The sequence below is a fragment of the Typha angustifolia genome, chromosome 2 (genome assembly GCF_048772165.1).
Source record: "Typha angustifolia cultivar Huaian chromosome 2, ASM4877216v1, whole genome shotgun sequence".
NCBI classification, from domain to species: domain Eukaryota; kingdom Viridiplantae; phylum Streptophyta; class Magnoliopsida; order Poales; family Typhaceae; genus Typha; species Typha angustifolia.
Window position 1 is genome coordinate 6,806,915 of NC_133240.1, and position 26,756 is coordinate 6,833,670.

A 26,756-nucleotide genomic window follows, 5' to 3' on the forward strand; every position below is an offset into this window, starting at 1 on the left:
CGTTAAATGTTAATTATAGAGAAAAAGAAGAAAATTATCAAATATGAAGTGGGAATCATAAAATAGATAATATATATGGTATGATTTGTAAACTATCTTATATATATATTAATAAGAAAGTAATGGCAAATTTGCGCTCATAAAACCTACATCAGATGGACCATCATCTGCCGCCAATTATCTCCGAATCTCGAAGCAAAACCCCGTATACCATTCCCCGTAGTCCGAAATAACTCCAAACAAATATCGATCAAACGAAGAGCGAAGAGGAACACGAGGAGAACACCACCAAACCCAAATTAGGATCCAAAGGGAAAGCGAAGAAGAACCAATTCCTCTCCTTCAATGGAGACATTCAACCTTCTCTTATCCCAACCTCCTCTCCTCATCCATCACCCTCACCACTTCCCCGTTAAACCCCCAAAGCCCTTCGCCTCTTTCCCCTCTCCTTCTACCTCCATTTGCCGCTCCAGCAAGTGGGCCGAGCGCCTCCTCGGCGACTTCCACCTCCTCCCTTCCTCCGAACCGCCACCTTCTTCCTCCTCCTCCGGAAGTACCACTCTCCTCTCTCTCCTGCCTCCCCCTCCTCCCCCCACCTCCACCGACCGCACTCTTCCGCTCCCCCTCAATCTCTACAAGGTCTCAAGATCGCGTCTTTCGACTTTCTAAGCGGTACCCAATTGAGTTCTTGACTCGGGTTCTTCGTTTCAGGTTCTTGGGGCCGAGAACCACTTCCTCCGAGATGGCATTCGGAGGGCGTTCGAGGCGAAGATTTCCCGTCATCCGCAGTATAGTTTCAGTTCGGAGGCGCTCATTGGCCGGAGGCAGATTTTGCAAGCCGCTTGCGACACACTATCTGACCCGGACGCCCGCGAAGACTACAATCGTGGCCTCGCGGAGGATCGAGACGCTGCTCTCATCGTCGACGTGGGCTGGGACAAGGTGTCGTTCGTCTTTGGTGATTGCAAATTGAGAATTTTAGCTTGTCTGTAACTTGGATTGATGGAATTGGTGTTCGGTCATTCTGTCGAGCAGGTTCCGGGCGCATTGTGCGTATTGCAGGAAGCCGGGGAGACAGAGGTGGTTCTCGGGGTTGGTGGGAGATTGCTGATGGAGCGGCTGCCGAAGCCTTTTAAGCAGGATGTGGTGCTTGTAATGACACTGGCATATGTGGATCTCTCGAGGGATGCGATGGCGTTGAGTCCGCCGGATGTGGTGAGGTGCTGTGAGGTGCTTGAGAGGGCCTTGAAGCTCCTGCAGGTAAAACATAATTGTTTTGCATTTCCTTTATCAGGACGCGTAATATGTGATATACTAGCTTATAGTGATGATCAGAGTTATCCAGTTAGCTTCTCATCTTTAGTTCAGTCATATTCTTTAGTTCTGTGTCGGGTGTAAATGAGCGAATATCTTGATACAAATGGACTCGTGTAACCAACATATTGAGAAATTACAAATTTACAACTATGGAAAGATGAAGCTTGTTTTCTGCAGCATCATAGATATTACATTTTGGTAGCCATATCCACTTTGAGATATCAGTTGAAATATGAAAATCCATTTTTGAACTATTTACTTCCAGCAAATTGAACATCATTTTTGCCTTTCTATTTAGTTTTGATTCATATTACACTTCTTTTATCTCTTGCAAAATAAGAAGTACGCTGCTTTTACATCCAAATTACTAGAGTAGATTGCTCTAGCATGTGGGAAAGTGGGTGATCTTGCATCTTCAGCCTCCGAACCCTTTCACCAAAAGGAGGAGAAAAATAATCGTGAACATGCAAGGTCATTTAAATAATTCAAGATGCAGAATCCAATTAGTGATGCTATTAATCTTGCAGTTTCCTGTTGCGGCTTTGGAACCAGGATTCTGTCGATGCTTTTTCACTAAAGGTTAGGTGTAATGCAGGAGGAAGGGGCAACCAACCTCGCACCAGATCTGATGACACAGATCAATGAGACCCTTGAAGAGATAACTCCTCGTTGCATACTCGAGCTTCTTGCATTGCCTCTTGACGAGGAGCACCGAGTTAAAAGGGAGGAAGGCCTTCATGGTGTGCGGAACATATTATGGACTGTTGGTAGAGGAGGTGCAGCTGCTATTGGAGGAGGATTCACTCGAGAAAACTTCATGAATGAAGCTTTTTTATGCATGACAGCGGCTGAGCAGGTTTGTGGGATAGTTTTCTGAAAGCCTAAAGTCTTTTCCTAACAGAGACGTATCTGTACCTCTTTCTGAAATTTACTCACCTTTTGCTTTTTATGATATAAAGGTAGACCTTTATTATGCAACCCCAAGCAGTATACCACCAGAGAGGTTTGAATTCCACAGTGTGGCACTTGCTTATGTTGCCCAGGCTGTTGTGGGTAAGAAACCACATCTTGTCATGAGGGCAGATGATTTTCTGCAACAACTTCAGGAGATCAAGGCTGCTTCTGAGTACACCACTTATTCTGATGATGAAATAGATCCTGCACTTGAGAGGGGACTTTGTTCCCTGCTTGTAGGGGATCTTGATAAGTGTCGCATGTTGTTGGGCATTGATAGTGAAGATTCACAATATAGAGATCCAAAAGTTATAGAATTCATAATGGAGAACTCTAACATCGACCAAGATGACGATCTCCTTCCAGGCCTTTGCAAACTCTTAGAGACATGGCTGTTCGAGGTGGTTTTTCCTAGATTTAGGGATACTCAAGATATTCACTTCACCCTTGGGGATTATTACGATGACCCAATGGTCTTAAGGTATCTGGAGAAGATGGAAGGTGGTGGTTCTTCACCTTTAGTTGCAGCTGCAGCAATAGCAAAGATTGGGGCTGAGGCCACAGCTGCACTTGGTACTGTGAAATCAAGTGCTCTTCAGGCATTCCGCAAGGTTTTTCCACCAGTAAACAATAAAAAAGGGTCAACTACAGAAGTATCCATTGATGCCCAACGTCTTGTTCCCGAAACAGATGCTAAGGACTCAATGGTGAAAATTGATCAATATAGTTCATCTTTTCAGCCTGTGATTTCTGGAAATCCCAACTCTGAAGATCCCAGTGTGCAAGATCTGACTTACGATACCAAAAGTGCAACTGTGAAGATTATGTCTGCTGGTGTTGTGGTAGTATTGTTAACAGTAGTTGGGCTCAAGTTTTTACCTGGTAGAAGCTGGTTTCCTGCTGCTAAGAAGGAGCTAGGGTCTGCAATGGCTGCTAATGTTGTAAATCCAAGTAAGAGAGAAGACCAAATTCCTTTCATTTATGTTGACAATGGGACTAAAACTGAAGGCATAGAACGTCATTGACTTTCTAGAAGTTGCATATGCTTTTTGATTTCCATATTAATATTGGAAGCACATTACTTCTATATTATCGGCCACTTCTTCACAATATAAGTGTTATTGCTTCAGAAAGTGAAGTAATTTTGGAACTAGTGACCAACAAAACAAATTTATAAACCACAAATCTTCTACTCATTTCTTTTCAAAATCTCCTTATTTTTTCTTTGCCCATGTTCTGGCTCTTAAAAGATATGGAGCAAGAAAAATCTTTGGAGGGTGACTTGTTTTTCTACAATTTACTCTTTTCATTCTAGTGAATTTCTGGTTTTATATGTTAAAAGGAGTTCACTCGTTAACGAACAGTTTTTTGAGGCAAGGGTTTTACCAACTGAAAACAATGTCATGACAGTCCATTAATATTGTTTGAGGCCACAATATATCCTTCAGAATCCTATGTGGTCTTATAAGCAGCCATCCAAAACTATGTTGAATACTTAGATACGGAACTGAAAGATTTATTCGACACAGATGAGTTCTGATGAATAATGATGGGTCGTTTCCAGTAACTTGAACAAATGGCCATTGAAAGTTTGTAAGCCTGACCAACTAGTTGTGACAATGCATGAGAGTCATGGTCATGGAGAGTTTATTAATTTGCTCTCTATTTCTTTTATCAGTTTATGGATAGCTAACTTATGGTGAAATCTAGTTTCTTCGAATCTTTCATAGATAAACACATCCAAGAAAGAAAATTGATTATTTTTTTGTTAGAACTATGAAAATGCTACAAAAAACTGTAGGTAACTAGGTATGATGCTGACTTATCTTGTGTGTCTTAATTATTTATCTGTGTTCAGTTATATTAATATTTTCATTCTCAATATGACTCTTTATTTTAGTCTTAGAATGGAAGTCAAGGATTTATGCACCATAGAAGTGTTTTTTTCTTTAAGAAGGTGAGCTATAGCCCTTTCTGGATTGCTAGTGTATCAATATTTGCATGATAATAGTTTAGCCTTCTGGGTAGTTATGCTTCTTTTGTCAAAAGCTGTATGAAAAATGTCTAAAAATTATCTTAGTGATTGGTTAACCATGCATTGCTTCCTCAGTATTTATTTGGTAAAAAAGTATGGCTTGTGATCCTCATTGAGAAACATGGTTATGCTGAGTCAAAAGCCACATGTTATCTAGTTGACATTGACCTCCATCATGATTCTTTTAGGAGCATTGATATGCATGGTGTTGGTTATTACGTATTATAAAACTCAATTATTATCTGGTTTATTGGCTTAAGATGCTCTTAAATGGTCTCCCTTCTGTCATCTTTCTCTTGGACATGAAATATTTATATTTTCTATTATATTTTTGTGGAAAGGTGATCCTGTAGATGAGGACTCTGTGGAAGAAGTACCCAGGATGGATGCAAGGTTAGCAGAATCTCTTGTTCGCAAGTGGCAAAATATTAAATCACTGGCTCTAGGACCAGATCATTGTCTTTCAAAACTGCAAGAGGTGAGAGATTCAAGCTTCCTTTCCACCATTATTGAGGACGCAGACCATGATTTATCTAGTTACAAATAAATTATTTTGAAAATCAATCATTTTGGCAGTTTTTTAAATTATTAGCTGGACAATGAAATGTTATGCCTGTTATTTTGGACCAGAGCCCATTTATCTCAATAGGTAAAACTCAATATTATTAAGGAAACAATTGCTATTCTTGCAAGTAGCTGCCCTGAGGATTAGACCTTGTTAATTTGGCATATGCCATTCTGAATAAACCCACAGCAATGTAAGTATGATGTTCTTGGTTGATGAGACAAGATTGTGCACATGTGCTGAACTGAGGCAAAACTTGGTCATTCATTGGCATGAACTAAATTTATCCCTGTCATAAAACTGGAATAATGGTTGTATGAGCAAAGATCTGTTGAACATGTGTTTTGCAGACAATGTGGAAATATGAGATTTTTTTGAAATCCCTTTACTCCTTTAGTTCTTGCATTATCATTATACTTACCTTGATTTTTAAGAACATACTTTTTTACTTTTGAAAAACTGACAGGTTCTAGGAGGCAGGATGCTGAACATATGGACCGACCGGGCTGCAGAGATTGCACAGCATGGTTGGTTCTGGGAGTACACCCTGTTAGGTGTGACAATTGACAGCATTACTGTATCCTTAGATGGCCGTCGAGCAACTGTGGAGGCAACTATTGATGAAGCGGCACAGTTAACCGATGTTGTTCAATCGGAACACAATGACTCATACAGCACCGCCTATACCACAAGGTATGAGATGGCTTATTCCAACTCTGGCTGGAAGATCACAGAGGGAGCAGTGCTGAAATAATCTTTGGATGATGTAAGCCCCTTTGTAATTAATGTAAATAATCATTTTACTCCCTTATTTTGGACATAGATATATTCACTATCCTGTGGTTCGTTTGAGTTCTGAGCGACTCATAACTTAACCAGTTTTGAAGCTCCAGAGAAATGCTTTCTTGCCATCTTGCATAAAATAATTAATAGAATGTTTCAGTAAGCTGATAGTGTGTTTCATCTAAGTAATATGTTAGAACTTCCTGTAAGTTTTACTATTTCAGATGATAGCTGAGCATGTGTTAAATTTTAACGATAATCATATAATTTTCTCTTGTTTTAAATTTGAACTATGATCTGTTTTTATATACAATTATCTTTTGTCATATTATCCCCTCAACTATTTGAGACATTTCAAATTCTTCTTCCATTAGTTTATGCACAATTCAAAGGGAGTGATTATATTATGAAATGATGAATATATAAGATAAATATACGATCATTTTTATACAGGAAAAGGAATACAAATGGCTGCATTACCATTTTTCACCAAGCTTTTGTGATTAAATGTAGATACAAACTCACAATAAAAGTGCAACTTTATATAATCTGGTTAACCACAGCACATTTACAAATCTCTCTATAAAACAATGACACTCAAAGAATCACATATATAAAAGGAAAAGAGGAACAAAAAATTATTAGATACCCAAGCCAAAGGAGTCAATTGCTCTCCATATCTTCAGCCTCCTCAACTATTATATACCTACCATCTTCAGCTGTCATTGTGCTCATTTGAGAGAAGACCTACCATGTTTCCAGCTGTAAGATCTTCGGTTAGTCCTCTCTGGTGTGAGTGTGAAGCTTAATCCAAACATTTCCCTGAGGGCCAGGCCTGACTCCAAGAGTCCAACCACTTTTGCGACAAGAGTTGCACTTTCTCTGACATGTTCAATATCGGTTTTCGTCCACACGAGATGGGAGAGCTGTAATCTTCGCTGCTTAGATTTCAATGCGATCCCCCACTTGGTGTAAAGGCTCTCTCTTTCCTCTGAGTGCAACTTCTTCAGCATCTGCCTGTACAGCATCTCCCTTTCGCGTCGAAGATTCTTCAAGCTGCCAATAGTCATGAACTTCCATCACACAGGGTTGATGAACAATCAATGTGCAGTATTTCATGTAGATAGAATATTATATCTTAGAGAGGAATACCACAAGAACACAACCACACCTTGATGCAATCACCATATTGGGCTCGCCTACGCCTGCTGGTTTAACGAGATTGCCAGAGAAGGAGTTTCTAAGGAAGGAGAGTCTTCTATGTTCCACTTCCATATAGATAGAGTCTGTCGGATCTCCCTTAAAGAGCAGGAAGAAGTAAGACCGATGAACTAAGGAAACATTGCATGCATGCCAAAGGTCAATTATCTCTTGTTGCTTTTTCTCAAACTCAAAGGGCCATTGAGTAGGAGATCGTGAGGAATTCAGTGCTGGAGCAATGCAAGTGTCCTTCAAAAATTTTTCAACCCCAAAATCTTCAGTGGTCGTGTGATGTGAATACTGAAATTATAGGATCGACAAGCGTCAGTTTTGTGACAAATACTGCTAGGATCCATCAAAAACAGAGATAGAACATAATGATGTTACATCAATGGTCTAGGTTGTACAAATTTAACTAGATCAGTAAAAGAGAACATCATAATTAGGAGAACTTGCATCAGTTCAAGAACATGTCTTGGACTAGAAGATAGAGACAGGTGAATCAACAAAGGTATGAAAAGTATCAAAACTGACCAATTATATGATTATTATGTTTCATAGAATTGTCGCAATAGTGAAAATACTTTCATCCTATATCAATACAAACATAGTTTTTTGGATTCTCATATTAGTCATAAATATACCCTATCTTCGTTACAATTTCAACAAAGTCTTTAATTAACCCTATTAAATAACCCCCTTGTCTTACTTTAGTGTTCAAAATTTTTATAGTTTTATCATCCATTATCCAGAATGCTGTCCAGTAGTAATCATGGATAATCCAGCTTCAGTACAATGGAGGAAAAAGAAGATACTGTGAAACATTAGATCATACAGAATAACAAAGAAAAGTAATGCATGATTATGTTTCGGCATATGAACACACAACAACTTCTAGACAACATGCATTAAAAAGATATAAATATGTAAGAAAAGAAAAGGTTTCATGTTGGTATAGTTATTCAAACCTGATCATCAGGGAGTCGTCTTGGGTAGTGATTTTGAACCAACTCGTGTCCTCCAACGAAGCTGCTATTGTCAGTATTGTTCTCTTCATAAATAGTGCTCATATCAGGTGTTTTAACCATTTCATCAAGGGTGAACTTTTCAGAAGCCTGAGATCCTTCAGGTGAAAAGCTTCCATTTTGATGATCACAGTTTTCTGTTTCAAGTCTTCTTCGGACTCCTTCAGGCCTTCCTGGAAAGTCCCTGAAGAAGTTATCCGGAGGTGTCCTGTCAGCGTGTTCCAAATCCTCACACCAGCAAGTTGAAGAAAGCATCAAACTTGCCCTGCAACTTCTACTTCTAGTTAATGCTGAATCTCTGGAATTCGGAGTATCTCTTATTGAGACTAGAGATTCATAATATGTCTTGGCAACATTGTGGACTCGAGATGATTCATCCATACATGGTTTCACATCATTGGAGACTCGAGACGATTCATCTGTATATGGTTTGACATCAGTGAAGAGCGGAGATGATTCATCCATATATGGTTTGACATCATTGGAGACTTGAGATGATTCCTCCATATATGGTTTGACATCAGTGAAGGTTGGTGATGATTCATCTGTATATGTCAGGACATCATTGAAGACAGGAGATGATTCTTCTGTATATGGTTTGACATCATTAAAGACTGGAGATGATTCATCTGTATATGGTTCGACATCATTGTAGAATGGAGAAGATTCGTCAGGGTATGGTGTGATAAGATTGTCTACTGTGCTTGTCATACTTTCAAGTTCTCTTTCTTGCTCCGGTAGCAAGTCCGTGCCTTCTGAATGTTGCAATTCCTGATCTTCAAGCTTGTCAGCATCAGTGAGAGGTAGCAGACTATCACTTTCTTCAGCAAGTAAGAGGTTAAAATCTTCACTCCTGCTTCTGCTTAAATCATTTATCTCAATACACTGGACTTCTTTGCAGTGATCCTCATAATCAACACAAGCAGCTTGGAGAATTGCCTCCTGCCTCTGATGTGGGACAGCACCAGAAAACCTAGGACTGCTGAATGTTCCCATAGGAGAGGTACTGTGCGGCTTCATTGTATCCTCAGAAAGCTCTATATGATGCTTATCGCAATTGTTGTATACATCTGATGCACTAAACATTGCGGGGAGAAAATCTTGATCTTGATAGACAGCACCAGATGCTTCAGAAATCGAAAATGCATCTTCAGATACATTGCGTACATGGTATGCTGAGGATTGGCTAAATTCATCCTAGAAGAAAGAAAAAAAATGGCATTTGGAGAATATAGTCATAATCTGAGACTAGTTATAGCATAGCACTTCTGAATAGAGGGATAAATACCCAGTCTCTTGAAGAGTGATCATCCCTGACAACTCGGAGCAAATCCTCAAGTCGAGACTGAGCAAGGTCTCTCTGCTGCATCAGTTCCTTCAACTCTTTCTCCATCTGAAGAGTTAGAAAAGAGAGTATATTAGGATTAGAATTCAACATTAATGAAAGCCACTGCCCCAAATGATAGCTTGTAATTGGATACAAATGTAAATATGCACATTGTTCATTCAATTTGCCAAAGGATTGCACACCATAGAATGCTATAATGTATGACTGGACACCCACAAGTGGCAAAAAGACTGCAGATTAGAGATAAATAAAAAGTAGATGTGAAGTCAAAAGAGGTAGACAAATGTGGAAACAACTCAAATATATTATAGATGCAGGAGTGAACAATTTATATATGTATATATAGACCATGATGATTTCATCGTAATCTGCATGTTTAGTATATCTGTACCTTTTTAATCTGGGAATCTTTCTCCCTCAAGACATCAGAATGAGAACATGGAGTCGCTAGTCCTGCATATTTCAGTTCACCTTCTAATCTAGAAAGTTCTCTTCGCAGATGCTTTACCAGTGCCTTGTCAGACATCACAACGTTGACCTGTGCATTGGTGGATACTTCTTTTGCACAGCTTGCAAATAGAAGAGTATTTCTGGATTGCTCGATATGACTTCGTGCAGGGCTCATTGTGCAAATAATGGCAGTTCTTGCGTTACCTCCTAACGAGGCTTGTAATATGCGTGTCAGTTTTGAATCTCGATATGGGATGTGTCCATTTCTTCCCTTGCTGCATCAAAGTAATGACAAGTGATAAACAATACACAATCAATTAGATAAGAATCTCTTACTGAAGAATTGTCACTAATGGGTATCTAGTTACATTTTGCAAGTCGAACTGCAAAAATGTTCAACAACCTTAGCTTGCGAACAACAGTTCCCAATGTAAGTAAACTTCGATTAATGTGGCAACCTTCTTTTAGCCTCATACCAGCTGATAATGCCTGAGATGCACGTTCACTTCCTGCCAAGTCAACAAAATTCTGTGTCCAAGAAAACATTTAGAATCTGTATTTTCCCTTTGGGTCAAGATTTAGAAATGTTATATAAGATAAATTCTATACCACACAGGCTGCCAGGGTGCTTGCGCTGCCCTTTCCCGAGAACTGTCGACCAGAACTTTCAATTATCTGAGTAAAGGAAATAGACAAGAAAAATCTGTAATTCCTCTAATTCTGGAGGAAAATCTATATAATTAACTTGATAAAAAGGAGCAAACCAATCTGAGTATTTGATGAGATCTGGAGCTCATTTCATTTAAGGAAGTTTCTCCAATCTGCCTTTGAGCTGCGATAGAAGCCAAAATGTACATGTGAACGAATAAGAAGCAGAGAGAAAGTATGCATGATCCTAGGAAGTTTATTTCACACCTTCACACATAGAAAGAAGCTCCTTAAGATGATCCTGGTTCCTTAGAGTTTCCTCTGTAAGTTTTTCTACAATAGTTCCTTTCTATTGAAGTTGAAAGATCATAAAATAAGACCATTATAAATCTGTGAGGATTGTAAGATAATTATAGTCAGTGACCATGATTGTTGGATAAGGTGAAGTGTCTACCTCTGGATCATCAAGAAGCCTAAGAGGAGTGGCATCGGAGCTCAAAAGATCCCTCACTGCTTCATTATATATCTCCATAGCTGAGAATTTTAAAACAAATTCTCTCTCTGCATGCTACATAAAGGGAGGAAGAACCTCTTAGCAAAGAAAAAGTTACAAAATGAAACAATGGGGATTCATAAATCATAACTGCTTAGTTTCGTACAGTGGCTAACCTTTTGTATGTAGTCATAGATATCTGCTACACTATACTCTGTTATCCCAGTCATTGTATATGTCTTTCCACTGCTTGTTTGCCCATAAGCAAACACGCTTGCTGATTAAGAATATGAGCACTGTGAATTTTCATACACGGCAGCATGCTAGGAGATGGGAATCTAATTATGTATGAGAAAATTATACATACAATTAATTCCATTAACAACTGAAAGAGCAACTTCCTTTGCACCTTCCTCGTACACTTGTCTTGTGGTGCAATCACAACCAAATACTTTGTCTATGTACCATGAAGAGAAACAGCAGAGTAGAAAAGAGAGTCAGAAAACTCCATAAGCAATTAACGCATCAAGGTTATTTAGTTCAAATAATATGTTTATCCACTAAAGAAACCATATTTGATGGGATAAAAACATGAACTCTGAAAATTTCTGACAAGAGAACACAAAAGTGCAATTGATTCACATTTTATAATACTTTTCATCAGCTAACAAAAATGCAAATCCGTAGTGCGTCTCACTTTTTCGAGAAAGAGATACACTCCTTATGTATGTTATAAACCTGGAAGCCCCCTGAATCAGAACATTATATTGTTCTACAAGGCACTCTAACCTAATGCTGTAGAAAGAGAAAGAGAGCAAGAGAGAGAAAGGGATATACATTTTATACCCCAAAGCTTCATAAACTTCACAAGGCCTTCCAGAGGCATAATCAAACTAAATCAAATTCGTTCCTTATGCTGATTCAACATATTCTTAGATACATCTTTTAACCAATATAACTCACATTGTTAGAAGATGCAACTTGAAACTTCCTAATTACCAAATCATTACACAATTAATTCGATCAGGCACATTTCATCAAAAACCAATCGTGCAGCCAAATCATCACTCACCAAATGTGTATGCAGTGGGAAACATGGACCTCTCCGGCAGGCTGTTCTTGAAGACGACGGTGGTGGCATCAATGCATTCCCAATCAGACATGTCATTCTTCTCAATCTCCTTTGCGTTAAGCGGCCTCAGCCTTACAGAGACTAAGATCCTCTCTTCCCTCCCCGCACCTCCGGCAGCCTCCACCTTCTCCTCTACCGCCATCTCATCCCCCGCGGCAGCTCCCATCTCTTCCCTCCCTCTCCTACACCACACACCGAAAGACTTCCCTTTATATCAAATTACCCAAATCAACATTAACCAAGCAAAAACAAAACAATGTACTAGATCAATGACTTTTCGCTATTCTCTCTTCATAAGGAACAAGACAGAGCTACAGGAAGGTCCACTCTTTTACATCATCCACCCAAAACTTCATCTTTATGTCAAATTAACCAAGATAACAACGAAACAAAGTAAACAAAGGACTTTCTTTTTCCCCTCACAAGAAACAAAAAAGCACAGCTATAGGAAGGTGAGAAGCATCTATTGAGGGTAGAGAAGAGGTCGTTATGTGGTTGGATTAAGGACAAACGTACGACGGAGACCCGCCGGAAAGCGGCTCGTCTACGGTCACTTCAAGACATCAACTTTTGTCATTCCAAATGCTATTGTAATCGTTTATGTTTATTATTTTGATCCCGTTTGACGCCGTCCAAGACTGGAGCTTTCTCCATCAGGATGGTCCCTACCACGTCGTAAGCGTTCCCACCTCCTCCGTTCCCATGATTTTTTAATAGCAATTCACACATGGGAGAGGAGAAGAAGAGACCAAGATGGGATTTTGAAGGCAACGCCGGAGGATGGTGATACTTACATTGCAAAAGATGGCCCAGCTGAGGGAGATAGAATTGAAGAGGAGAGCAGAGGGATGTTGCAGGCTGGGAGATCTGAAATGGAGATTTGGAGAGGGTTAAAATGTAAAAAGAGAGAGAGAGAGAGAGAACTGGTGGTTGTAATGCACGAGAGCTTTCTTCTCCTCCCCTCTTGTCGGCTTGTCTCCCTCCCTCCCTCCCTCCCTCTCTCTCTCTCCCTCCCTTGAGAGAACTTTCCAATTGGAGAGCTTTTCTGAAGTCCTTTTTTAATATTTTACATTTCTACTTTCCAAAATTAGTTTTTAGGGATTAATCTTATCAAGAATATTCAAAGAAAAATATAAATATTATGGGCATATTGCTCAAATTTTATCTACATTAACTCTTTTAAGCCACATAATTTCTTTTAGTCTAAAGCTCTGTATAATTCTTTGTATTCAAAGAGATATATATATATGTGGGTAAAAAAAAATTAAGAGGGTATATATATAAAATAGTAATAGTTTAGAAAGTCTAAGTGGTGGCATTTTATTAGTAGTGGTTGGCATTTTGCAATATATATATATATATATATAAGAACTTATTAGTTTTTAGGTTGTTTGGAGGTGATTTTCTCATTAAATATTTTGCTGTCCTTTGTGGAAACAGTCAAAGATGCCAGAAGTACAGATTGATCATTAGGAGAAACTAAGAAAAGAGGGGGTGAAAATATCAAGGGGTATTTTTTTTTTCCTTTTGCAATACATATAACGGATTATTCTCATTTTACCCCCTACCTCCTAAATTTTTTTATACATAAATAACCCTCTAATAAAAAAATTACATTTACGGTCAAACCCCTGTCTTTTGTTTTTATTGGCTGAAGACCATCCTCAGCTTTAGTTCAGCAAGAAAGAGTTATTAAACTAAGAGCTCATTAATTACACATAGGTCTCTCAACCATTGCTCATTTTTTTACACCGATCCTTTTATTTATAGTTTTTAGTTTTATTTATTTATTTAAAATAAAAGTAAAATAGTCTTTTAACACGGACAGCTAATGGTAAAAGAATCAATGTGTTGCAAGAAAGAGATAAAAGGGTCTGTGTAATAATACGCAGTAGTTCATAGGTCTAAATGTAAAAAACTAGTTGCAGCTGCCGGCCATGAGAAATCTAAGATGGAGGGCTTAAAAATAATAACAAGCCTAATTTAAAGGTGCAATTGGTAAATTTACTTTCTTTTTTTTTAAATCTCTTTTTCTTTAGGAAAGATTTTAGTGGCAGTTGGAGAAACTGTCGGCAGTTTGTTCCGCGCCTTCGGCTAGCGAAGCATTTCTTTTCTTCTGGCTTGGGTAATTTTAGTCGACCAAATCCAAATTTTTCTTAATTAATTGCTATAATTAAAGGTTAAGCCAAAATTAACTCCTTTTGGCTCTACCTAATCCTTTGGGTCTCCTGCTGACGACGTGGCAATGGTGCACAAGATGGAAATTTAAGGAAAAGAGATAAAAGGGGGAGGGAAAAAACGGTTCAATTGCACGCGACTCTCGCTCAGCGTGGGGCCCGGAAAAGGTTGCCCAATAAAAATAAATCTGTCCACGTGAAATAAGATTTTGTTCACGTAAAGTGCGCAAAAGAAAATTAAATTCATTTTCAACCCCCCAACTATCACACTATTACGCAACGACCCCTTGAACTTTATTTTTTATATACATAATGATCCTGAACTATAAAACATAACTCACCTAACTCCTCCTTCTATTACGGAATCATTATGTACTAAATATAAAAGTTTTATATATAAAAAAATGTTTAGGGATTTATTGGTAGAATAACGATAGAGGTGAAAAGTGAAAAAAAATTTTACAAATAACACCCTACATTTTAACTATATTGTAATAATTTATCTCTTTTTAATAGATCATAAATGTGTTAGGTATACAAGGAGGAGGTGGATAACTAGATGGATATTGGTAAGAAATTAATTAGAGGTGGCAAATGGGTCAAGTTAGCCTACTTGTTTATTAAATGGATCAAAAATTCTAAATACAAACACGACATATTTATTGAATATGTTACTCGAGTCATAAATAAGTTATCGGATGGCACGAGTTATATAAAATATTTAGATTATAAATATATATTCTTCAAGTTATAAGTGGATTTTTTAGTGTTATAAAAAGATTAGTCGAATCATAAACTAGTTACCGTGTCATCAATGAGTTAGCAGATAGAGTTATAAACGAGTTTGGGATAGACGGATTAAGCCATTTATGGCCCAAACTGAATTAGGCTTAACTCAAACACATATAAAGGCTAGGTTACCATATCAAAGTCAACTTTTGCTAACCCTATAATTGATCCCAATAGTCCCAAACCATTAGCATATAATGTTTTTAGTAAAAGATTTATAAAATATTAATCTCAATATCCAGAGATAGAATTTTAACCACATACTCTCTCTTATGAGTTGATAGGACTAACAACTTGGGGTGTCTTAAAACCCTCATTTTTTATCACTTATAGATAGAATCTCTTATTTGCTACAAAAGAATATCAAGTCAACAGCCTACAATATGATAGGCAGATATAATCTAATATGAACACCTAATTTTAATAGAGTGAAAGGAAAATAAACATCCAAAACACTAAAATAGGATTCAAACACAGAATTCTACCAAATCAGCAAATCCATAAGTTTTGTTGTTTAATCTCAAGTGTTATATTCGAGAAAAGAGATCATGATAATTTAGAAAATATAAAAATATTATTTCAAATAGACAAAATATTTTTATTTCAATAAGAAATAATATGATCACTTTATTTATCTGGCAGGCCACGAGTTAGTTGTTATATAATGTTACGAACCGGTTTGATCCGATCTGAAATAATTTTAGACTTAATTAGGTTTATAATTTTCGAGGAGATCTGCGAACAATCTAATAGAGATCTCTTCTTAAATTTTGGATATATTGTCGCTCTTTGAAGGAGCTTTCCAATGAATTTAATATCATAGGATTTGGACGATTAGATCTTGAGATATTGATCGAACAGTGGTCGAAGAGCAATTAAACTCTAGCTTGATAGCCCTTCAAGCTAGATAGATGCTAGGAAAAAGTTGTTGTAGAAAAAAGGGATTAGAAGTTAAAGTAAGCTAACTAAAGACTTTGACGGTGAAATAAAGGAGGTGGGAAAATGCACTAATGGCTAGTTGAAAAGGAGATAAAGTCGCAAAATAACTAAGTTAAAATCTTAACAAACCAGCTAAACCAGTCTTTCTTATTTTCTCGGATTAATTTTACGCTTCACTGCTTATCTTATCAAATTAACCCTTCGTTTCGCCACAGATAGATTTTCTATCTAGAAAAGTTGTGATTTTATCGTAGATCTTGAAGTTGGCGAACTAATCCAACTAGTTTGATATTATTTGGATAAATATAGAATATTTTATGAATATTTTTCTAAAATTGCACAGAGTTAGATTTAGTTAATTAAATAAAATCCTAACCTACTGAGACTCGAACTAAACTAAATAACTAAATAAAATAATTAGACTCAATACATTGAGCCCAATCTCCTTTTGATGTGATCCCATCTGATCCGATTCACATTTATAACCAGTTAATTAAAAATTTAAGACAAATAGATAATGCATATTATACTCGTAAGTCTACTAAATAAGAAAAATGGTATTTACTAAGCAAAAAATTGTTACTTTCTTAAAATGCCAAAAATACTCTCACATAATCTAATAGAACGAAATAGTATAAACAGATAGATGATGGGTATAATAGTCATTTTATTTATGATTGTTATCGGTAAAATAATAAGCATAGTCTAATTAAAACATCTCTTTATAGATTAATTTCTACTCAATAACTAATTGCACTCCCCTTTCTTGGATTTTCTCCGGCAATCATGTTAATCATGTTCTTTGGTGAAGATTGGAAGTCCAATGTGTTTGACTCTATTGTAATTATTTCTTAATTAAACGTGCCCACCATGTCTTCCTAAAGTTCTTGTGATTAATTAATAAGCATAACCTTTTTATTTTAAAGAGATCTTTACATAATTAACAGTGACAACTTTTAAAATAGTATAATTACCGTTTCATTCCTTAAAATATTCATAATTGCCACCGAAGTCATTGAGCTCTTTTAGACTATCATTCTATTAGTTAAATCTAATTAATTGTGATTGGAAAGAATATTTTACCCTTGGGTAAAATATTAATAATAGTATAAAAGGTATCCAATATTGTACATAATACTATAGTACAACGAAATATATTTTATTTCAAAATTTATTAATAAACACTTTATATTTTAAACATAAAAGAAGGGGTGGTTTAGCCATTTGTATTTATATGTGTCTATTAACTTTGATAATTTATTAAGAATATTCTGAGAACTATAATGACAATTTGTTAAAAGATTTTAGTGACAATTTTGATATTTTAAAGAATGTAGTTGTTACACTTAAGTTGAGTCAAATCAAGTTAGTTAGCTTTATCTAATTATTTTAAATTTTAAATAAATTAGATATACTGTTGAATTCGATATGCTAAAAATTTTTACTTCTATAAATATGAGTGAACATGTGTTGAAGATTATCATTAAATGAATCTGAGTTTAGCGTTAATATTTTTAATTTTTACTTTTTACTATAGCCATTAGATCAGATCGCATTTATCTTTTTAGGAATAAATTATAGCTGTATAAACATTCTGATTTTTTAAACCCTAGCCATTTTTCTCTACCCACAGCCACCCTACCTTATCTTTTTGGAAATAGATCATAGCTGTATAAACATTCTGATCTTTAAACCTTAGCCATTTTTCTCTACCAACAGCCACCCTACCTTACAGCCGTCCGCCACCCTTCGACGATCACCGCAAACGTCAGTTAATTACCATTTTGCCTTGTTTGACCTCGCTCTACTATTTTATTAATATCTTTTCATCTAGACATGGGATTCTCGTGAAACCAGATGTATAGAACCTTAACTTCTAAGGCTACCTCCATATAAATTTTCACAATTTTTTTACGTCCAGATCTGATTCGTAACCATAGTAACAATTATAATATTTTAAAAAAACTCACCAGTATTTATGTAAAATGTCTCTCTCTTTTTTTCAATGGTTTGACGAATCTTAATACCAAATAATTGGTTTGTAGATTAAGGTAATATGGAAGCCTACTAATTTCAAAGGCATTTGGAGGAGTTTCTTCCACAAAATCCCAATTATTGCCTCCTTAAATTTTCTTTTTCTCTTTTGTATAAACTAGTGTACCTTATAATCTCTCTCTTTTTTTTCTCTTACTTATTTTATGTATAAGATGCTCCGAATCTTTTTGAATCTTATAATATTTTAGAAGTTAAAACTTGAACCTATAGTTGAAATTTGAATCTATATCAGCTTCCTTAATTACATGTTAAACTTGATTAACTAGATCCTCTTATTAATACTAATATATAATAATACATTTTGAACTAATAACAACATTCAGAGTAAATTATAGTTTACTCTGTGTACTTTAAATTTAAGCACTTAACTTAATTGTGGTTTACACAAAGTCAATTAGTCGATAACGTTAAAAAGGTTTAATTACCCTAATGATGAAAAGGATAGTTTGGTTTGGATAAAAAATTTAACAATTGTGACTTGGTTTAGAATATAGGCATAAATGAATAAGCCTAAGTTTGAAGCATAAGGATATAAGTTAATTAAAAATGAGCCAAACTATAGGAAATTAATAAACTATAATTTGCGATAACATTTATGGAACAAAAAATACTCCTTTTGTAATGTCTTTGTGAATGCTACTAATGTATAAGATGTCCTATATGGTATGTTTATAGCTGACTATTTAGTTATATAATAACCAACATCTTCTCAATGCATTATATTTCTATCTCTATACTAATATCTATCACCTTCTTATTATATTACATGCACTTCTAATAATAACTAAACAAAATGGTAACAGCTTGTTTTTTTTAATTGATAGGTCATTAGTAGAGAAATAGGCAATTCATTATTGAAAGATTATGGAGTTCAACTATTGTTTACAAATATTATAATTAATTAAGATGCTATAAATTTTAATCTTCTTTTAAAAAAAGATAAAAGTTTTTTTTAAATTTTGTAGATCATCCGAAGACTAATTATAGGCTAGACAAAGAAGCTAGTGAACAGTTGAACAAGTCGTTTTAATAAATAAATCATAATAAGTCTAAACTATATGCATATAATACTTTAACAATTCTTATGTTTACAGAGAATATGAAATGCGGATGTCAATATGGGCTGATAGAACTCAACTACCGGCTACAATAGTGACCTAAATAGCGAAAAATTAAATAAAATAGTCTCTCTCTCTCTCTATTTCTCTCTTGTGATTTAATTGACCAACTTTGAGCCAATGTGACCTCAAAATATACTAAGAAAAGGTCTAGGAGAAGTTGTAGGTTTAATACAAACAAAAGAGAGCTTGGCAGTTGGCACCACTATGTTCAAAACTCACCAGCCAACCACTCAGGTTGGAGGAACATTCCTGCAATCTGCGCTGCAGATAATCTGCTGCCTAACATGGGTGGGGCCACATTGGACATTTCCAGGGTCTTATCCAATTGTCAGCATGACAGCTCACTAACACTAACAACACTATCCGTTTAATTATTTCACAATCTCGTCCACGTCAAACAAAACCCCTTTAAAAAAGACTACCAAAACTAAAAGCTTATTCTACTCATCACAAACAGGAGTTAGTGCCTTTCCAATTGATATTACACTACAAATCGATCCTTTTTTTCACTAATTGAATTAAGTAGGGATTAATTAGTATTCTGATAGGCCTAGTAGATGAGATCAAGTGGACTGAATGGGAGATAGAATTTTGGGTTGAATTTTCAGTTAATTTATGTTCGAGTTTGATAAATTTAATTGTGTGCCGAATATGAAAAAGATATAATTCGCTTGTAAGGATCTACGTAGGAGGTGCAAACGACGCAAGCCTAAGCGAGCTAACTTCATCTCAAGTTCGGCTCAAAAATTAATTTTGAGTCTTAGAATTGGGTTCAGGCTTGGCTCAGCTCAACTTGAGTCGAGCTCGAGCTTAAAATGAATATATCATCAAATCTCATTCGAGCCGAAGCCAGATCGAACCCAAGTTGAGCCAAAAAAGAAGAAGAAGAAGAAGAAGCAGGAGGAGAAGGAGGCACTGTAGCGACTTGCTGCTACCCAAGAAGGAGGCGACTGCTATAGAAGAAGAAGGAGGAGGAGGCAGGGCACTGCGACCGAAGAAGAAGAAGAACGAGGAGGTGGTGTACCACGGTAGAGGAAACGGCACCCTTTTGTACCGAGTCTATCGAGCAGACTTTAGCTTATGCTTGACTTAATATTAATTTTAAGCCAATTTTAGGGGCCTGAGTCGCCAGTCGTGACAGCCTTAGATGTACTTGACCTTGCGTGATTGAAAAATTTCTTAATTATGTCGCATTTATTTATATTTAGTATGCGTAGAAATTCTAAATCGTCAACAAATTCCCCAAAGCATCCTGCCGACGTGGGTCACGGATAGGCACGCCAAGTGGCACACTGACATCAAATGTCGAATCATGTGCAGTAGCTCTCTCTCTCTCTCTAAAATCTGAAACAATGGGGCCCAACCCTTTGCAAATATTTATTCCCTGTCCTCCAAATTGACGCCAGAGCCAGAAACAAAATAAATATAAAAAAAAATGCTAAAAGGAGAAACAAAAATAAAGCGGCCAATTTGGAGCCACACCCTTCCTTCTTCTTTTTTTTCTTTTCTCTCTGTTCCTTTTTTCCACCTTGTGAGTTGTGGCTGAGAAGCCATCTCGTTTCGCGAAATCCAAATCCGAGACGCACAGGATCTTCGCCCCTCCGCGCTGCGCCCCGTGACCTCCCGCCACGTGTCTTTCTCTCGAAGCTATCACCCACCACCGGGCCCCAGCACCGGCACCACCATAGTTTATAATAAGAAACCACGACGAAGTATCCATCTCCGCCGCAGCCGCCACCGCCACCGCTGCTGCTGCTGCTGCTGTTGTCGACGCAGAGTACCGCCATCGGAGAGCCGCTCTTTGGTTGGGGGAGGGAAAGGAGGCGGCTTTGGAGTTGGCGAGTTGTAGGGTGGGGAGAAGATGATGGAGGGGAGGAGATGAGAGGTAGGGGAGAGCTATGCGGACGATTTGCGATGTGTGCGAGAGTGCGGCGGCGGTGCTCTTCTGTGCCGCCGATGAGGCGGCGCTGTGTCGACCCTGCGATGAGAAGGTCTTGTTCGATGCTCTTGATTTCTCTATTTTTATTGTTTTGTCTTCAGGTTTTGGTTGTTTTTTTATTTATTTATGTTGGATTCGTAACTTGAGGTAAAGATGGAATCTGGCTTTGTCGATCGTCCTAAAGTTGCGATCTCGCGGCGTGCTTGTTTAGGTTGAGAGCCGAGCAATTTTGGCTAATTGATTAGGACTTGAATGCCCAGAGTACGTGAAATTTTAGGAGAGATTGGGGTCTGGTGCTTCTCTTCGCTGATGATCTCTAATCATTAACATTTTTTGAGTTCCTAAAGTAGGGGGTTTTCCAGGGTTGCTCCTAGTTGGATGTGTGAAGCAAATGTAACACCACTTGCTAAGAACTTAATCGGATAGAATTTGCCACAACACTGGAAGCAAACCAGATCACAAAAAAGGACCCATATTGCAAGCACATGCTTGGAGTATTTCATTTTGCGAAAAAATTGATATCAACTTCACGAGGGTAGAAGTTAGCTTGATAAATAGTTTCATAATTGTCAGTATTTGTTGGTCCTTCTTAATTTCAGGTATCTGTATTTCATCTTTGCTTTCCCGTTACTCGAAACTAATATGTGAGTACAGTATTGTGTCTTGGGTACTCTATTGCTTAAAGATAGAGAGCTACCTATTCAGATGTACTCATTTCCTCTTACTTGAACTGCTGGTGTGTAGCAAAGGAAGGGAAAGGTAAAGTGATAATTCTTGAAAGAATGTTCATGGGTTTATTGTTTCTTCATCTTCTTGAGAAACTTCCATACATGGATTCTGATACCATTGATGCTGTCTGGTGGTTGGGGGTAGCCGAGGTGATGGCGGACATGGGCGCATCTTGGATCTGTAGGGTCATGTAACAGGGTGGCAGGTGGCTGACTAGGATAGGGATGACCCTAGGAAGGGTCAGACCAGGGCTCCACTCAGATGTGATGGGAGGTCAAGGTCGCAACGTGTGAACATGCTGGCTGGTGCGCGCTCATAACTGATCTTATTAGATGCATGTCTCAGGCTATACGTGGTGAGTCCATGAGCCCTGAGTGATTGAGGAGATGTGGGACAACTATAGGAAGGATCATGACAAGGCATAACTTAGAAAACATAGTTTAACACCTGAACACCTGGTTTGCTCACGATTGTCTCTCAGCTAACCCTTGTTTAGCATGTCCATGTTCTGCTCGGCCCATTCCCTCCGACAGCATGACGTGGTCTTTGGCTTAGTGAAGCTTGGGAACTCAAACAACTTTCAGTTCCCTAGGGAACTGAACTTGAAGGATAGTAATTGAAGTTATTGAGGAGAGGGAGGGAAAGTGAGAGGATGCGAGAGGCCTATCAGGAAATAAGAGATGAAAGGAAAAGAGAGTTTCTTGGGCTTAAATTTGGTTATGCATAGAAATACTCAAGCCATATATCTGTAGATGGAAATATTAGTCCATTGTTGGAATTCCACGACATTGTATGTTATATAGAGTACAGGGACCATTGTTGGAATTCCACAACATTGTATGTTATATAGAGTACAGGGACCTCATAGAAAACACAAGCAGCTATTGATGCCTTAACAACGAAAAGGGGCCTAGATAGTCGCCTTTATAGTTATCTCGATGGCATATAACTTGGTCTTACATAGATGTTTTCTCTTAATTCTCTTTATAAGAATTTGTTAGAAGAGGTTGTGACAGTTTATAATTTAAAGCAGTCAAATCTCTATAACTAGATTACACACAATCATTTATTGTGGTTATTAATCTGTCCCTATAAGATTAAATGTTGGACTTTTATTGTGAATCTAAATGAGCTTGTTTTCTTGCTTCTAATGTTGATGTACCTTAATTATCTAAAGTCTGAAGTATTCTGAACTCAACTGAGCAAAGAATTTCCCAAATCTAGTAATGAATGTTTTTGGATGAGTCTGGTCCAGGCCTTCCTTGGAAGCATCAAAATTCTAGCCCAAGCTTGGCTCAAGTCAAATCATATGACTTGGCCCAACACCTGAATGTGTCATGTCCTTTTTCACATGGCTATAGAAACATGATTTGAGGTAAGAGGAACGACGGTGCTTGATATCGGAACCATCATGCTTCCGGAGTGGATCAAAGTCAATTGGTTGGTGTGTCACCTTGCAAGCATTTGTTAGAACGCTATGAAACTTGATGGTCTTAATAGGTCTCCAACTAGATCTGAAAGAGCGGCATGGATGACTGAAATAATGTACTGGATTTAAGTGTACAAGCCACCATTGAGTGAAAGACACCAAATCATCTACACTGAGGGAAAGGACTGCAGTAATTTGGTGATAGAGCTCCCTGATTATTGGGAAAATGGGAGCATCTTGTATGGAATATGGGGATATTGAGGAAAGGGTAAGGCTTCTAATTTAGTTCTTCAGCCTAGTCATCAACAATTCAAAATTTATGGAAATATTGTAAATGAATGTTTGTGAGATTAATACCAACACTTCACACTACAGCTTAGAATTTGTTTTCATGCAAGCTGAGCTAAGACTGATTATGGCTTCCGGTAAGTTGGTACACAATTTCATGAACTGAGGGCAGTCTGATCCTGATATTAAACATACTAGGCCGAGCCCAAAATAGAACTGCAGTAGATCTAATGGCTCTGGGCTGGCTTGGACCCATTTCTTGCTCTAATTGCTCTTCGCCTTCTTCTATTTACATTGTAATTTGATTTTATATTGGGAAAGAAAGTAATTTGATCTTGAGATTAGTCAATGACATCGTGCCAGATTTCTAGACAATTGTTATGGAAGTGAATTGAGATTCTTGATGTGAATTTAGTTACACAATATGATAAGGGACATACTGCCAAGAAAATAGAATATCTGAAAATAATTGACGACAATAATTTAATCAACTACTTCTAGGAGATGGCCACCACTCTAATTGTTTAACCTGGTGATTGTTTGATATTCTGATGTGTGATACTTATCTATATTTGACCCATTGGGTTCCTGAGAAGATCAAATTGTGATTGATTCATCAACGGGGGACTTTCAACTGGATAATTGGGCATAAAGGATATGATTTAATTGATTTGTTATAAGGTATGCATGACTATCCTCTACCATCAGATTAAGAAGAATTACTCATACGCAAAACCATATTAGTTGGTCTGGATGATACAGAGATAACTTAAATCTTTCCTAACAAAGTTGATGTAGCAAAGTAATCTTAAAGTATCAGTAGGATGTTTTGTTTTCTCATCTACTTAGTCAATAAGGTGCCTGTCTTCTTTGTAGTTAGTGTTGTCATAGCAGATAAGTTGAGGTCTTGTTAGTGATTTTCTCATATTTTATTATCTCTAATAGTTTTTCCAAATGAGGTTGACAGAGGTTACAGCAGTTGGCTAGTATGGTTTTCTTGTTCCTGCCTATTGTTGATCTTCCTACCTCTCACCATCCTTATTTTTCTCTTATTTGTTCTTGTCCATCTTCTCATTGTTGAACTTGCATTCGACTCTCTAAATAATGTTTGTACTTTCTAACTTACTGTCACCATAAGGCTTCATTGATCAATTGATTTCAGAAGCAGACTCCTACCTTCCTCCTCACCTAGTCCAGTGATGTAAAACAGCCTACCTGACAGCTTCTGATATAAGAAGCACTGTACTAGTACTTAAATGCTCAGCCTTAATAGCTGCATCCTTCATTTGGATGGACCATCTACTAGAAAATTTATCAAATTGCAAATTTGGTGCCTAGAGTTTTAGAAAGTACCTTGTCCTTCTTCGGTTTTCATCTTCGAAATCAACTTATATAGCTAATATGTTTTATTCTGTATTTAGTAGCTTGCTGTATGTTATCTTGCAATATAAAACTGAATTGTACTCTTATTATCACACTTAGCTTCATTATGATTTCCTGTCATATGATTGCCTGTTTCAAATTGATTGGATATGTAAAATAAGGCTGATAGTGGCATAGTGTTGTTCTTTGGAGTCCTTTGGAGTTATTGTCATTTTTTATTGCTGCTTAACAGCTGAAGTCATTATATGGCCAATATAAATGCCTTGGCACTTATTGAGAACATTGATGGGTACTTGGCTATTAGAAATTCTCTAGTTGTCCTAGGAATTATAAGAAGAGTATCAGTTAGGAGAAGGATGATCTGGCAGTTTGAGTTATAGAAGAGAATGTTGGACTTTGGAAGTCGCTTGAAATTTATTCTTTACAATTGCCATCAATTTGAAACTTGTTGGTCGTAAGAAACAGTCCATTCATCTTCTTGAATTTGAGTTGTGCCAGTAACCTATTATTGTTGGGAAAAGGCTTGCACTACTTCGACAATTCTACTTCAAGGGCATACTCATCTGATCAACCACTTTACTCATAGTTTCTTCCAATTGGCCATACAGGTCCACATGTGTAACAAGCTTGCTAGTCGACATGTGCGAGTAGGACTTGCTGACCCTAGTGAAGTTCCTCGCTGTGACATATGTGAGAATGCACCTGGTATGTTTGTCTCCCTCCTCCAACTCATCCTTTTCTTCATATTACTAGAAACTTAAATCTTTTGCTTTTCTATTGTACATAGCTTTCTTTTATTGTGAGATAGATGGTACATCACTTTGCTTGCAATGTGATATGATTGTCCATGTTGGGGGGAAAAGAACCCATGGAAGGTATCTCCTGTTGAGACAGCGAGTTGAGGTATGTTCTATTATTGCAGCAGCCATTGGACTGCACTCTATAAAATTCTAAATTAGTTCTTTAATAGTTTCCAGGAGATAAACCGGGCCATATTAATGATAGTTCTCAACACAAAGACCAGACTGGAAACAGGAGGGACCGCAGTGAGGTGCCTGGAGCAGTGACGAGAGATAATATGCTGAATCACAAGGTGTCTGTCGATCCTGCCTTAGATGCAAACATTGAGGATCATGTGAAAATGGATTCTGAAATGATCGACTTAAACATGAGACCTGTTCGAGCTCAAGGGCAGGCTTCAAATACTCAGGTTTGCATATTCCATGCTTCTATCTTCCTCCTTCCTCTTGGATAATTCCTAAACTTTTCTGGTTCACTGACTTCGGTCTTATTTTACTTTCTATCCTTATGGTCACACCGAAGAGTCTGGGAGTGGATCACTTAAGCAGCACTAACCATGACTCCTCTGGTGTTGTTCCTACCAGTCCTCTTGAAAGGGATTGCAAGTAAAATTAGTATGTCGATCGACAATGTGTACATTGAATGTGGTTTTTGCCATTGAGTACTTTGACTATCTGGCCATCTGAAAAGAAACAAAAAACCTCTGCTTCTATGAGAGTGTAACCTTATACATTGCAAATTTCCTGGAGTATGTTGTAAAGTTCCTCAATGTGTATAGCCACGAAGTGATTTGCATTTGCGCAGAATTTCATACAGTACCTTTCGAGATCTATTTGTGGTAATTTTCTCAGTACCCGAAAGCAACCCCATCGTAATCTCGGGGGATTTGTCTCCTAGATTATGTTTATCATTTTTTGTGCTTCTTTGAGTGCTATTAAGCCTATGATGTTGGCAGTCATCAAAATATTCCAGTCCTCAATGGCTCATTTGATGACTGGCTACTTTAGAGCATTGTTCCACAATCCTGACAGTTTGAGTTTGTCACCTGGGCACACCCACAAAGGTTGCATTGCATTAGCCTTTGCTCCATGATATATAGTGAATCATTGATCTTCCATTGAGTTAAATATATCATTCTTTAAAATAGTTTGGCTTG

At 37.3% G+C, this 26,756-nt stretch overlaps 3 protein-coding genes across 4 annotated transcripts; 2 read left to right on the forward strand and 1 right to left on the reverse strand.

The window, feature by feature from the left end:
* The first annotated feature begins 234 nt into the window (after positions 1–234).
* LOC140775295 (protein ACCUMULATION AND REPLICATION OF CHLOROPLASTS 6, chloroplastic) lies at positions 235–5,780 on the forward strand. Its single transcript, XM_073118499.1, has 7 exons — positions 235–639; positions 712–942; positions 1,036–1,260; positions 1,913–2,173; positions 2,277–3,222; positions 4,648–4,784; positions 5,338–5,780. The coding sequence occupies exons 1-7, from the start codon at positions 346–348 to the stop codon at positions 5,623–5,625; spliced, it is 2,382 nt and encodes a 793-aa protein (XP_072974600.1). The 5' UTR covers positions 235–345; the 3' UTR covers positions 5,626–5,780.
* A 395-nt stretch (positions 5,781–6,175) lies between these two features.
* On the reverse strand, positions 6,176–12,881 carry LOC140774853 (kinesin-like protein KIN-7J). Its single transcript, XM_073118005.1, has 14 exons — positions 12,745–12,881; positions 11,891–12,132; positions 11,186–11,275; positions 10,995–11,095; positions 10,780–10,893; positions 10,593–10,674; positions 10,442–10,509; positions 10,287–10,352; positions 10,081–10,205; positions 9,619–9,952; positions 9,168–9,272; positions 7,823–9,076; positions 6,826–7,154; positions 6,176–6,710 (listed from the first exon to the last, which is right to left on the reverse strand). Coding segments are annotated over exons 1-14 (3,237 nt in total). The 5' UTR covers positions 12,747–12,881; the 3' UTR covers positions 6,176–6,385.
* Positions 12,882–20,555: 7,674 nt separating this feature from the next.
* On the forward strand, positions 20,556–26,727 carry LOC140768018 (B-box zinc finger protein 19). Of its 2 annotated transcripts, none has more exons than XM_073108099.1 (5): positions 20,556–21,022; positions 25,408–25,504; positions 25,608–25,702; positions 25,770–26,009; positions 26,123–26,727. In XM_073108099.1, exons 1-5 carry the CDS (start codon positions 20,930–20,932, stop codon positions 26,207–26,209), a joined length of 612 nt encoding a protein of 203 aa, XP_072964200.1. In that variant the 5' UTR covers positions 20,556–20,929; the 3' UTR covers positions 26,210–26,727. The 2 variants fall into 2 exon arrangements, with proteins under 2 accessions (XP_072964200.1, XP_072964192.1); XM_073108091.1 differs by having other exon boundaries at positions 20,561–21,022; positions 25,587–25,702.
* The last annotated feature ends 29 nt before the right edge of the window (positions 26,728–26,756 follow it).